General features: G+C 52.5%; 1 protein-coding gene across 11 annotated transcripts in view; it reads left to right on the top strand.

The window, feature by feature from the left end:
• ATP2B2 (ATPase plasma membrane Ca2+ transporting 2) overlaps positions 1–15,523 on the top strand; it is a 276,982-nt gene that overhangs the window by 216,931 nt on the left and 44,528 nt on the right. For all 11 annotated transcript variants that reach the window (XM_083155903.1, XM_083155895.1, XM_083155894.1 and 8 more), the window contains 3 exons: positions 65–244; positions 6,050–6,137; positions 15,242–15,348. In XM_083155903.1, the coding sequence (XP_083012029.1) occupies positions 65–244; positions 6,050–6,137; positions 15,242–15,348 (375 nt within the window). The remainder of the gene's footprint in view (positions 1–64; positions 245–6,049; positions 6,138–15,241; positions 15,349–15,523) is intronic.

The following is a 15,523-nucleotide window of genomic DNA, read 5'->3' as shown; positions in this document are numbered from 1 at the left end:
GCTATTGCAGTATGGGTAACATAGAGTGCCAGCATTAGGATGACTCTTTTCCTGTTATGTGTAGGTACCAGAGGCGATAAAAAAATGCCAGCGTGCTGGCATCACTGTGCGAATGGTGACGGGTGACAACATTAACACAGCACGTGCCATTGCCATAAAATGTGGCATCATCCACCCAGGAGAAGATTTCCTCTGCATCGACGGAAAGGAATTCAACAGAAGGATTCGCAACGAGAAGGGGGAGGTGAGTGCGACCGGATATACTGTACACGTGTGCCAGACACTGTGCGACCGGATATACTGTACACGTGTGCCAGACATTGTGCGACCGGATATACTGTGCACGTGTGCCAGACACTGTGCGACCGGATATACTGTGCACGTGTGCCAGACATTGTGCGACCGGATATACTGTACACGTGTGCCAGACATTGTGCGACCGGATATACTGTGCACGTGTGCCAGACATTGTGCGACCGGATATACTGTACACGTGTGCCAGACACTGTGCGACCGGATATACTGTACACGTGTGCCAGACATTGTGCGACCGGATATACTGTACACGTGTGCCAGACATTGTGCCACCATATATACTGTACACGTGTGCCAGACACTGTGCGACCGGATATACTGTACACGTGTGCCAGACATTGTGCGACCGGATATACTGTACACGTGTGCCAGACACTGTGCGACCGGATATACTGTACACGTGTGCCAGACATTGTGCGACCAGATATACTGTACACGTGTGCCAGACACTGTGCGACCGGATATACTGTACACGTGTGCCAGACATTGTGCGACCGGATATACTGTACACGTGTGCCAGACACTGTGCGACCGGATATACTGTACACGTGTGCCAGACATTGTGCGACCGGATATACTGTACACGTGTGCCAGACATTGTGCCACCATATATACTGTACACGTGTGCCAGACACTGTGCGACCGGATATACTGTACACGTGTGCCAGACACTGTGCGACCGGATATACTGTACACGTGTGCCAGACATTGTGCGACCGGATATACTGTACACGTGTGCCAGACACTGTGCGACCGGATATACTGTACACGTGTGCCAGACATTGTGCGACCGGATATACTGTACACGTGTGCCAGACACTGTGCGACCGGATATACTGTACACGTGTGCCAGACACTGTGCGACCGGATATACTGTACACGTGTGCCAGACACTGTGCGACCGGATATACTGTACACGTGTGCCAGACACTGTGCGACCGGATATACTGTACACGTGTGCCAGACACTGTGCGACCGGATATACTGTACACGTGTGCCAGACACTGTGCGACCAGATATACTGTACACGTGTGCCAGACATTGTGCGACCAGATATACTGTACACGTGTGCCAGACACTGTGCGACCGGATATACTGTACACGTGTGCCAGACACTGTGCGACCAGATATACTGTACACGTGTGCCAGACATTGTGCGACCAGATATACTGTACACGTGTGCCAGACATTGTGCGACCAGATATACTGTACACGTGTGCCAGACACTGTGCGACCGGATATACTGTACACGTGTGCCAGACATTGTGCGACCGGATATACTGTACACGTGTGCCAGACACTGTGCGACCGGATATACTGTACACGTGTGCCAGACACTGTGCGACCGGATATACTGTACATGTGTGCCAGACACTGTGCGACCGGATATACTGTACACGTGTGCCAGACACTGTGCGACCGGATATACTGTACACGTGTTCCAGACATTGTGTGACCGGATATACTGTACACGTGTGCCAGACATTGTGCGACCGGATATACTGTACACGTGTGCCAGACACTGTGCGACCGGATATACTGTACACGTGTGCCAGACATTGTGCGACCGGATATACTGTACACGTGTGCCAGACACTGTGCGACCGGATATACTGTACACGTGTGCCAGACACTGTGCGACCGGATATACTGTACACGTGTGCCAGACACTGTGCGACCGGATATACTGTACACGTGTGCCAGACATTGTGCGACCGGATATACTGTACACGTGTGCCAGACACTGTGCGACCGGATATACTGTACACGTGTGCCAGACATTGTGCGACCGGATATACTGTACACGTGTGCCAGACACTGTGCGACCGGATATACTGTACACGTGTGCCAGACACTGTGCGACCGGATATACTGTACACGTGTTCCAGACATTGTGCGACCGGATATACTGTACACGTGTGCCAGACACTGTGCGACCGGATATACTGTACACGTGTGCCAGACACTGTGCGACCGGATATACTGTTCACGTGTGCCAGACACTGTGCGACCGGATATACTGTACACGTGTGCCAGACACTGTGCGACCGGATATACTGTACACGTGTGCCAGACATTGTGCGACCGGATATACTGTACATGTGTGTGCCAGACACTGTGCGACCGGATATACTGTACACGTGTGCCAGACACTGTGCGACCAAATATACTGTACACGTGTTCCAGACATTGTGTGACCGGATATACTGTACACGTGTGCCAGACATTGTGCGACCGGATATACTGTACACGTGTGCCAGACACTGTGCGACCGGATATACTGTACACGTGTGCCAGACACTGTGCGACCGGATATACTGTACACGTGTTCCAGACATTGTGCGACCGGATATACTGTACACGTGTGCCAGACATTGTGCGACCGGATATACTGTACACGTGTGCTAGACATTGTGTGACCGGATATACTGTACACGTGTGCCAGACATTGTGTGACCGGATATACTGTACACGTGTGCCAGACATTGTGTGACCGGATATACTGTACACGTGTGCCAGACATTGTGCGACCGGATATACTGTACACGTGTGCCAGACATTGTGCTACCAGATATACTGTACACGTGTGCCAGACACTGTGCGACCGGATATACTGTACACGTGTGCCAGACATTGTGCGACCGGATATACTGTACACGTGTGCCAGACATTGTGCGACCGGATATACTGTACACGTGTGCCAGACATTGTGCTACCGGATATACTGTACACGTGTGCCAGACACTGTGCGACCGGATATACTGTACACGTGTGCCAGACATTGTGCGACCGGATATACTGTACACGTGTGCCAGACATTGTGCGACCGGATATACTGTACACGTGTGCCAGACATTGTGCTACCGGATATACTGTACACGTGTGCCAGACACTGTGCGACCGGATATACTGTACACGTGTGCCAGACACTGTGCGACCGGATATACTGTACACGTGTGCCAGACATTGTGCGACTGGATATACTGTACACGTGTGCCAGACATTGTGCGACCGGATATACTGTACACGTGTGCCAGACATTGTGCTACCAGATATACTGTACACGTGTGCCAGACATTGTGCGACCGGATATACTGTACACGTGTGCCAGACATTGTGCGACCGGATATACTGTACACGTGTGCCAGACATTGTGTGACCGGATATACTGTACACGTGTGCCAGACATTGTGCAACCATATATACTGTACACGTGTGCCAGACATTGTGCGACCGGATATACTGTACACGTGTGCCAGACATTGTGCGACCGGATATACTGTACACGTGTGCCAGACATTGTGTGACCGGATATACTGTACACGTGTGCCAGACATTGTGCTACCGGATATACTGTACACGTGTGCCAGACATTGTGCTACCGGATATACTGTACACGTGTGCCAGACACTGTGCGACCGGATATACTGTACACGTGTGCCAGACACTGTGCGACCGGATATACTGTACACGTGTGCCAGACATTGTGCGACCGGATATACTGTACACGTGTGCCAGACATTGTGCGACCGGATATACTGTACACGTGTGCCAGACATTGTGCTACCGGATATACTGTACACGTGTGCCAGACATTGTGCGACCGGATATACTGTACACGTGTGCCAGACATTGTGCGACCGGATATACTGTACACGTGTGCCAGACATTGTGCTACCGGATATACTGTACACATGTGTGCCAGACATTGTGCTACCGGATATACTGTACACGTGTGCCAGACATTGTGTGACCGGATATACTGTACACGTGTGCCAGGCATTGTGTGACCATATATACTGTACACGTGTGCCAGACATTGTGTGACCGGATATACTGTACACGTGTGCCAGACATTGTGCGACCGGATATACTGTACACGTGTGCCAGACATTGTGCGACCGGATATACTGTACACGTGTGCCAGACATTGTGCGACCGGATATACTGTACACGTGTGCCAGACATTGTGCGACCGGATATACTGTACACGTGTGCCAGACATTGTGCGACCGGATATACTGTACACGTGTGCCAGACATTGTGCGACCAGATATACTGTACACGTGTGCCAGACATTGTGTGACCGTATATACTGTACACGTGTGCCAGACATTGTGCAACCATATATACTGTACACGTGTGCCAGACATTGTGCGACCGGATATACTGTACACGTGTGCCAGACATTGTGCGACCGGATATACTGTACACGTGTGCCAGACATTGTGCGACCGGATATACTGTACACGTGTGCCAGACATTGTGCGACCGGATATACTGTACACGTGTGTGCCAGACATTGTGCGACCGGATATACTGTACACGTGTGCCAGACATTGGGCGACCGGATATACTGTACATGTGTGTGCCAGACACCGTGTGATCGGATATACTGTACACGTGTGCCAGACATTGTGCGACCGGATATGCTGTACACGTGTGCCAGACATTGTGCGACCGGATATACTGTACACGTGTGTGCCAGACACCGTGTGATCGGATATACTGTACACGTGTGCCAGACATTGTGCGACCGGATATACTGTACACGTGTGCCAGACATTGTGTGACCGAATATACTGTACACGTGTGTGCCAGACACCGTGTGATCGGATATACTGTACACGTGTGTGCCAGACATTGTGTGACCAGATATACTGTACACGTGTGTGCCAGACACCGTGTGATTGGATATACTGTACACGTGTGCCAAACCTTGTGCGACCGGATGTACTGTACACGTGTGCCAGACATTGTGTGACCGAATATACTGTACACGTGTGTGCCAGACATTGTGCGACCGGATATACTGTACACGTGTGTGCCAGACACCGTGTGATCGGATATACTGTACACGTGTGTGCCAGACATTGTGTGAAAGGATATACTGTACACGTGTGTGCCAGACACCGTGTGACCGGATATACTGTACACGTGTGTGCCAGACATTGTGTGACCGGATATACTGTACACGTGTGTGCCAGACACCGTGTGACCGGATATACTGTACACGTGTGTGCCAGACACCGTGTGACCGGATATACTGTACACGTGTGTGCCAGACATTGTGTGACCGGATATACTGTACACGTGTGTGCCAGACACTGTGTGACCGGATATACTGTACACGTGTGTGCCAGACACTGTGTGATCGGATATACTGTACACGTGTGCCAGACATTGTGCGACCGGATATACTGTACACGTGTGCCAGACATTGTGCGACCGGATATACTGTACACGTATGCCAGACATTGTGCGACCGGATATACTGTACACGTGTGCCAGACATTGTGCGACCGGATATACTGTACACGTGTGTGCCAGACATTGTGCGACCGGATATACTGTACACGTGTGTGCCAGACACCGTGCGATCGGATATACTGTACACGTGTGTGCCAGACATTGTGTGACCGGATATACTGTACACGTGTGCCAGACACCGTGTGACCGAATATACTGTACACGTGTGCCAGACACTGTGTGATCGGATATACTGTACACGTGTGTGCCAGACATTGTGTGACCGGATATACTGTACACGTGTGCCAGACACCGTGTGACCGGATATACTGTACACGTGTGTACCAGACACTGTGTGGCCGAATATACTGTACACGAGTGTGCAATACACCGTGTGATCGGATATACCGTACACGTGTGTGCCAGACATTGTATTAGTAAGTCATTATTAGAGATCATTAGATTTTATTTGGGTTCTCTACAGGTTGAACAAGAGCGAATTGATAAAATCTGGCCCAAATTGAAGGTCCTGGCACGTTCCTCACCAACCGACAAGCACACCCTGGTGAAAGGTGAGTATTCCCAGTCCATCTGCTCTAGCAGACAGATCCCAGGTAACCATCACTGTAGCTGATTGTTCCCAGTGAATGAATCAGGCGTGAGTAAGGGTTACCATCAGCACATGAATAAGGTTCCTCATACAGTATGTTGTGGTCTGTCACTAGGAAGTAAAAGTGAAATACAGACGAGTACAAAGTTTCATCCTCTGGAACAATGAGTCTGGATACATTCCTCTTGTTGATGCTTTTTGAGTGTCCCAGTAAAAACCATTTGAGTCATACAGGATATAACAGTATGTATGTATGTGTGTGTGTATATATATATATATATATATATATATATACTAGGTGATTCATCGCGCCCTACGGGCGCTCTTCACACCGTCGTAAGGGGCTGCGCCCCCTTAATTTGTGAACATTTGTATATGAGAAAGATGGTTAGAATTGTATGAAAGATGCCTGTATTGCAACTTGAGTTATAGCAGGGTTGCCGACTTTAACATTCTCCTCTCCGGGAGAAGCCCGGAGAGGAGAGTTTCAGCAGCTGCTCAGGGGGCGGGGCTTACTAGTGACATCACTAAGCCCCGCCCATACTGGTAAAAGCAGCGAATTCAGGGATCTCCATGGAGGGGGCGGGGCTAAAATGACGCGATTGTGCCGTTTTAGCTCCGCCCCCTCCTCTGAGACCCGAGGATTGCTGCATTTTAATGCCGCGATCCGGGGGTCAGCGGGGGTCCCCCCTGAATCCGGGAGGGTTGCCCACCCTTCCGGGGGCCGGGAGGGGGTACCCGATTTTCGGGAGACTCCCGGAAATTCCGGGAGGGTCGGCAACCCTGAGTTATAGGTGAAATGTGTTAAATAGAGAGCATATGATTTGGAAGGGGGTGTGTATTGTTTTGTTTAATTAAAAAGCGGTTACAGAGTAAGATGTACATTGATAGTGTGGATGGTACAGTGACATTTGTGGGTGGGGGGGGGGGCTGTGTGTGCATGTTGTTTAGGTGTGTGTGCAATAGTATAGTAGGGTGTTTCTGAGTCAGCGGCTCCCCACTGGCGGAGGTCACGACACAGGAAAACAGGAGGCTGGGTAGTGATAGGGGTGTGTGGGCATAAGGGGGACTAAAGAGGAGGGTGGGAGATACTGTGCAGCTTCTGCCAGTGGGTGAGTGGCAGTACAGGAGTACAGGATGGTGGCCCTTAGTCAGTGTCTCCTCCTACTGGGTGGGAGTTCGGGCATGAGAGCAGGAGGCTGGGCTATGAGGCATGATAGGGGCATGTGGGCAAAACAGCGTCAGCGGGTCCCCAGTGGTGGAAGTTACGGTTCAGGAGAGCAGGAAGCTGGGTAGTGATAGGGGTGTGTGAGTATACGGGGGACTAAAGAGGGGCTTAGGGGTGCCGTGAATTGCGGGAGGGGCGCGGGGGGTGCTATGAATCAAGGGAGAGGGGGCGCAGGTGTTGGCGAATCGCGGGAGAGGGTGGTGGTCCGCAAAGAGTGGGAGGGGGTGTGAATTAAGTGAGGGGGGGGTTGCGAATCGCGGGAGGGGGGGAATCACCTAGTTGGTTATATATTCTTGTAGAAGGATGGTAGGATGTTGCTGTCATTCAGAATGCATTTACATAAACAGTAATAGTAGCAGTAAAAGATCTGACTTAAAACACCTACAGTAAAACAGAACAGGTGTTATATATTATACAAAGAATTGGTTGATGATGTGTAGGTTGACGTGCACATAATTGAACAGAAAGTTCAACACATGTTAATGTTGACATAAGTGTGGCAGTTCATCGGTGTCCATGTCGACACATGAGAAAGACTGTAGAAGCCAGCTTGTCTGGCTGAAAACAGCATAAACTCACCTGGCTATTGGCAGGAATCCTTAGCTCACACACTTGATCTGGGCTTGAGGGTTCGGCTTGTCTTGATTGACGGGTTGGCTGATTTGAATGACGGTTCAGGATAGGCTGGTTGAGGTCAGAGGTGGAGATTGATGGGGTGATGTTCTTGGTTCCAGAAGATTCTGCCTCTTGCTTCAGGAAACGTTGCCCTCCCGCCCGCCCCATTTATTAGTCAGAATTAGTTGTTGAGAAGTCGTTTGCATTATTCGTTTAGTTGTTGTCGGCTTATTTTGTGTTGGCGGAAAGAACGGTAATTAAATTAGAGCTGTATTTACACTTAGATGCTGGTTGATGTCGGGATCTGGGCATCACCGACCCAGGTGGGCCCACATCTGGACCTTAACGATCATCTACTTCGGATAGCGTAAATTCTGGCGGACATTTGTAGTTTAGGGCAGGTGGCCCAATTTTTTGATGACTCGGGCAGAGTGGTGAGCTCTGCCTTAGTGCTATTTGCGAGGTCAGGGGCAGAAGCAGAAGGTCAACCCCCTGGCCTTAAGGGCAATTGGCCCCTTTTGAAAAGTCCGCTTCATAATTGAGCCGTTGTCTTGGACGCTGGCAGGTGGCCGGTCCTTGGCAATTAAGGGCAATTGGCCCTTAGATCCGGAGTTTGTTATTTTTATTACTTTGTTATTTTCCAGCAATGTTATTTATTTTGCATGCCGTTCTTTGCCCGCCACCTTAGTTAGAGCAGGGACATAAATTTTAGTTAGATTCAAATAGGCCGCCCCTGCTCAAAATAAATAAGCCGTCCCCTTTAAGCCCATTCAGTTGTACGCGTCTTTATTTCTTAGATAAGTGGGGTGAGTGTGGATGAATGCCTATGTCTGTGTGGAGTTTATGAATATGAAAACATTCAAAAAAAGAAAAATAAATCTTCAAAAACTCATGTCAACCTTTTTCATTGTCGACCATAGCCGTGCCAGTGTTTTGCATGTGCCATTTAATCCTGGGGTTGCCGTGAATCGCGTGCAGGGGTGGGGGTTGTTCTAGGGTTAGATTATTTGTGTCTCTGTAGAGTGTTGTGGTGAATGTGAATGTTGGCGATGTGTGAATATTGGCCATGCTGTCTTTGCACCCCAGGGCTATTGTTATTCTTGGCCGTGTACATGCCATTGGTGGGTATGGCTAGACAGGTTAGTGTCCGAGGGGCAGTGCGGGGAGTGGGTTTGGGGGAGGGAGGTGGGTCAGCGCGTTAGGGCACATGCGCATAAAGCCAGGCTCCGGCAATTGCAGGGACAGGCTCCTTTAGGAGCAGTATCCCTGCGGGCAGCAGGTTATAGATTGTTGCTAAATTGTAGGCATTGCAGTCCGGGACTATGGTGATTTTGGGATGGGGATGGCTACACATGGCAGTGGGCGAGGGTTAGTGGGGTGAGGGTGTTTGGGGAAGTGGTGTTGGTCAGTGCGTAACGGCGCATACACAGAGAGGCGTGCTCCGTGCATCGCAAGGAAAGGCTCCTTTAGGCAGGTTACACATTGGTGCTGAAAGTCTTGGTTTTGCAAAGCAATTATGGGGGTTAATGGGGGCGTTGGTGGTGTGGTGTTGTGGGGTGGTGTTATGTAGTGTTATGGATGTTATTGGTGTGCTGTAAGTGTAGATAGGTGTAAAGTGCATGGGGTGGTCTAGTTGTGGCAAGAAAGTGTGTGTGTGTGACAATGGTGTGTGAAAAGTACCTTTTATCCGTTGGTGGTATAGATGACTGGTCTGTTGGTGTCCAAGGCGGGCAATGGGGGCAGGCTTCGGCCACAGTAGTTGTGAGGCTGAAGGGGGTGGCAGGCAGCTGGCTCAGGCGTCCGGGGATGGCATGCATCGGCCACAGTCTGTTTTCATCAGGCGGGGGTGCCAGGCAGTGGGTGCAGGCAGCCGGTGTTGCCAGGCATCAGCCACAGTAGTTGTGAAGGTGGGTGGTGTGCCAGGCGGCGTGTGCAGGCTAGCGGCCACAGGCAGGCTGTGCTGGCAGGAGGGAGTGTGAGGCAGCGGGCGCAAGTTAAAGTCTGCTTGCTGGGTGGCTCAGCGCAGGGTTGGCAGGAGTCAGCGGGCGCAGTGTGAAGGCGTCTTGCGGTGCTGCGGGGTGGCTCAGCGCAGGGTTGGCAGCAGGAGGCAGCGGGCGCAGTGTGAAGGCGTCTTGCGGTGCTGCGGGGTGGCTCAGCGCAGGGTTGGCAGCGGGCGCAGTGTGAAGGCGTCTTGCGGTGCTGCGGGGTGGGTCTGCGCAGGGTTGGCAGCAGGAGGCAGCGGGCGCAGTGTGAAGGCGTCTTGCGGTGTGGGTCTGCGCAGGGTTGGCAGCAGGAGGCAGCGGGCCCAGTGTGAAGGCGTCTTGCGGTGTGCGGGGTGGCTCTGCGCAGGGTTGGCAGCAGGAGGCAGCGGGCGCAGTGTGAAGGCGTCTAGCGGTGTGCGGGGTGGCTCAGCGCAGGGTTTGTAGCCGGAGGCAGCGGGCGCTGTGTGACGGCGTCTAGCGGTGCTGCCGGGTGGCTCAACGCAGGAGGCAGCGGGCGCACGGCTGTCTCAGCACAGTGTATGTGCGGACGTGTTCCCGCGACAGTTGTACACTGACTGCCCTGAGCGCAGGAGCCGGGGCACAGGGACCGGGACCGTGCTGGTACAATAAGGTGTGCGTTATTGCGGGGGTTAGGTGGGGATAGGTGTGGGACGTGCAGGGTTTGTAGCAGGAGGCAGCGGGCGCACGGCTGTCTCAGCACAGTGTATGTGCGGACGTGTTCCCGCGACCAGTGGCGTAAGTTCAAACCAGTGGCCCGGAGGCGAAATAACAATGGTGCCCCTTCTTCCTTCAACACCAACACCATTGCAGTCTGGCCAAATTAAGGATCACATGGCCACATATGAACACACGCCAAGCCTCATACATACCTCCCAACTGTCACGATTACAGCGGGACAGTCCCGATTTTCGGGTCCTGTCCCACCCGCGGCAGGCATTGTCCCGCTGCGGGGGTGGCAGTTGGGAGACCCCCCCAATCTAGTAGAATAGACGCTGTGCGCATGCGCACAGCGTCTATTCTCGTATGAAAATGAGGTCGCAGCTAATTAGCATAAGCCTTGACCTCATTTGCATACACCCCGCCCCCTTTTCGGGCGCTCCCTATTTCTACAGGACAGAAGTTGGGAGGTATGCTCATATACAAACACACACACACACACAGCCACATGTGCACAGACAAACACTCCTCACACACTCAAAGCAAAGCCACATATACGCACACATACACAGCCAAACACACAAACAGCCACACACTGAAAAGTGATCCTGGTGTGTGCCTTACTGTAAGCACTCTGTCACTGCCGAGGCACATCCGCCAGCCCCTCTTCCATTATCAACCTGAGCAGCGACAGCGCAGATGAAGGAGCTGGGGTTGTTCAAGCGAGAGACGGGCACGGACAGCAGGACTTTCTCTGTCAGGAGGCGGAGTTTCACTCAGACAGTGCCCCCGCCTCCTGACTGCCGAATCCTACTACTCGATTAACCCTTACCATGCCGCCGCTCCGCGTCCTGTCACTGCACAGCTTCTGATGTAAGTGACTGGGGCACCGGAGGCAATGGAGGAGATGATTGTGTGCCCCCTTAAGTTCAAACACCTGGCAGCAGCCTCCGGTACTTCCGCCACTGCCCGCGACAGTTGTACACTGTCTTCCCTGAGCGCAGGATCCGGGGCACAGGGAGCGGGACCGGGACCGAGAGCGCGTGGTGGTGCAATAAGGTGTGCGTTATTGCGGGGGTTAGGTGGGGATAGGTGTTGGACTGCAGGGTTATTTTCTCTTATATATTTGGCTACATTTGTTTTTGCAATCTGGGTGGTGTGTGACCCCGCCCAGCGTTACAGCCGCAGATGATTGACAGATGTAGCCAAATATATAAGAGATATAAATGCAAGTCGATTTCCGGCACTCCGGTGTCCCCAGGACTCTCTTGCTCCAGTGCCTCCAAGAAGGGTTACATAACCCCATGCATCATACCTCCAAGCACAAGTGGCACTTGGAGACTGGTTAGTGCAAGTAAAGTGCGTTTATTGTCACATCAACGTTTCGGAGCTTGCGGAGCCTCCTGACGAAGGAGCGCAAGCTCCGAAACGTTGGTGTGACAATAAACGCACTTTACTTGCACTAACCAGTCTCCAAGTGCCACTCGTGTTTGGAGGTATATATATATATATATATATATATATATATATATCTACATATATACAATCCAATTAATCCCAGGGTATATATATACAGGGCAGTAATAAGCGGCACACGGAGACTGACGTAAATGGTGAAATAAGTGGAAGTTTATTCCATGTACAAAACAGAAAACGTTTCGGAGCTCGGGGGCCCTGTCCTCAGTTCAGGGAAAGGGAAGTGGTGTGATAAGAGGAGGTCCGTGTGCCGCCTCCTCGGCTCCTCTGTGCCGGCAGTAATGTAACCTCACAGGTGTGTTCATTTACACCTATGTCCAGTGGTGGGATAAGAGGAGGTCCGTGTGCCGCCTCCTCTGCTCCTCTGTGCCGACAGCGCTGTAACCTTGCAGCATATATCCAGGGGCGGGATAAGAGCTGGTCCATGTGCAGCCTCTGCTCCTCTGTGCCGGCAGTGCTGTAACCTCGCAGCATGTTCATTTACACCTATGTCCAGTGGTGGGATAAGAGGAGGTCCGTGTGCCGCCTCCTCGGCTCCTCTGTGCCGGCAGTAATGTAACCTCACAGGCCTGTTCATTTACACCTATGTCCAGTGGTGGGATAAGAGGAGGTCCGTGTGCCGCCTCCTCGGCTCCTCTGTGCCGGCAGTAATGTAACCTCACAGGTGTGTTCATTTACACCTATGTCCAGTGGTGGGATAAGAGGAGGTCCGTGTGCCGCCTCCTCTGCTCCTCTGTGCCGACAGCGCTGTAACCTTGCAGCATATATCCAGGGGCGGGATAAGAGCTGGTCCATGTGCAGCCTCTGCTCCTCTGTGCCGACAGCGCTGTAACCTTGCAGCATATATCCAGGGGCGGGATAAGAGCTGGTCCATGTGCAGCCTCTTCCGCTCCTCTGTGCCGACAGCGCTGTAACCTTGCAGCATATATCCAGGGGCGGGATAAGAGCTGGTCCATGTGCAGCCTCCGCTCCTCTGTGCCGACAGCGCTGTAACCTTGCAGCATGTTCATTTACACCTATATCCAGGGGCGGGATAAGAGCTGGTCCATGTGCAGCCTCTTCCGCTCCTCTGTGCTGGCGGCTAAGCAGTAGAGGACTCACACTGAAGATCTCTGGGCAAATAATGCTTCGGCCATTATACTGCTGCGCATGCAGGAAACGGTAGGAGGATGGGTCATATGGTTGGTAATAATTAAGGTCAACAGTCATTAAGTCGATCGACAGGCCATAGGCTGACATATTAAAAGGTCAACATGGCTTAGGCCAGTGGGGTAAAAATGTCGACACAATAGGTCAACATGGAAAGGGTCAAAAGGTCGACTTGAGTGAACTTTTTTTGTTGTTTATTTCGACTCACATCAACACCGTATAAGCAGGGCCAGTGCAAGCCCCCCGCCCGCCCCAGGCAAAACACCCCGCACCGCCCGAGGGGGGATTGGTGGTCGACACTAATACGGCAGCACGGGGGGGGGGGTGCGGGCGATACTGCGGCAGACGCCCGCACCCCCTGGTGCGCTGTAGCTGCTGCAGCTTCCGGGTGCTACGAGTCCAAATCGTCCTCTCCTTTCTCACTGAATCCCCCCAACAGGGAGCCGGCGGCTCGCGCGGGGGGCAGCGTCTCCATCCTCGCTGAAATCCCCCCCCCCCCCCAGCAGGGAGCGCAGGGGGCAGCGTTGATTCGCACCAGGCGGGATGAGCTGCTTTCTGGTACCTCTCTATGGTACCTTGGCAGCTCAGTACCGCCCTCCAGTGGCCGGCGCCCTAGGCAAATGCCTAGTCCTGCCTAGTGGTGGCGCCGGCCCTGCGTATAAGTGTGGCGGTAAGCTCAGCACTTGGATATTAAAGTCGGCAAACTTTTCCATGTTGACCTATTGTACGTAACTTTCAACCTTTTGACCATGTCGACCTACTGACTGGATCCCAATGGCCAGCAGAGGGGTTTGATGTGTGATTTCGGCAGCACACATACAATGACTGTGTCACATCCATACAGAACCCCTGTCCCCTCCCCCTGGGGCACCTTCTCTGCCCCTGCATACCTGCTCTCAGGTGTTTCCAGCCGTGGGGTTTGATGTGTGATTCCGGCAGCACACATACAATGACTGTGTCACATCCATACAGAACCCCTGTCCCCTCCCCCTGGGGCACCTTCTCTGCCCCTGCATACCTGCTCTCAGGTGTTTCCAGCCGTGGGGTTTGATGTGTGATTCCGGCAGCACACATCCATACAGTACCCCTGCCCCCCACCCCCACCCCCCCCGGGGCACCTGCTCCGCCCCCTGCCCCGGCCCTGCATACCTGCTCTCAGGTGTTTCCAGCCATGGGGTTTGATGTGTGATTCCGGCAGCACACATCCATACAGTACCCCTGCCCCCCACCCCCCCCGGGGCACCTGCTCCGCCCCCTGCCCCGGCCCTGCATACCTGCTCTCAGGTGTTTCCAGCCATGGGGTTTGATGTATGATTTCGGCAGCACACATACAGTAATGTGTCACATCTATACAGTACCCCTGTCCCCTCCGCCTGGGGCACCTACTCCGCCCCTCCCCTGCATTCCTGCTCTCAGGTGTTTCCAGCACACATACAGTAACTGTATCACATCCATACAGTACCCCTGTTCCCTCCCCCTGGGGCACTTGCTCCGCCCCTCTGCCCCGCACCTGCATTCCTGCGGTCAGATGTTTCCAGCACACATACAGTGACTGTGTCACATCCATACAGTACCACTGTCCCCTCCCTCTGGAGCATCTGCTCCGCCCCTCTGCCCCGCACCTGCATACCTGCGGTCAGATGTTTCCAGCACACATACAGGCACACATACAGTGACTGTGTCACATCCATACAGTTTTGGTGAATGTAGTCTCCTAGAAAGCAAACGACCAGTAAATATTAGATAATAAGTTAAAAAGGGGCGGATGAATGCATTCATAGAAAATGGGGGAAGCATACATAGAAGAAGCTAAACCATCCCTTGTCCCGTGCCCCTTACAGAATATGACTTTTCCTCTTGCTTTATAATCAGTTGCTATAGCATATGCCTATAATGGTGCACGTGTGTCACTTATATTGTTCCTGTATTGGTTGGCAGGTATCATAGACAGCACCCAGTTGGAGCAGCGGCAGGTGGTCGCAGTGACCGGGGATGGGACCAACGATGGCCCTGCGCTGAAGAAAGCAGATGTGGGCTTTGCTATGGTATGTGGATGTTAGATGGGCACAGAGAGGTGAGGGCTGTGGTCATGGTGGCCGGGGGCACAGAGCGAGGAGAGGGCTGTAATTATGGAGGTGGAGGAGCACAGAGAGAGGAGAAGGCTGTGGTTATGGAGGTGGAGGGGCACAGAGAAAGAGGAGAAGGCTGTGGTTATGGAGG

The sequence above is a fragment of the Crinia signifera genome, chromosome 8 (genome assembly GCF_055691185.1).
Source record: "Crinia signifera chromosome 8, ASM5569118v1, whole genome shotgun sequence".
Classification (NCBI taxonomy): Eukaryota; Metazoa; Chordata; class Amphibia; order Anura; family Myobatrachidae; genus Crinia; species Crinia signifera.
Note: the sequence above shows the minus strand (reverse complement) of the source record. Positions and strands in the feature narration are given on the sequence as shown.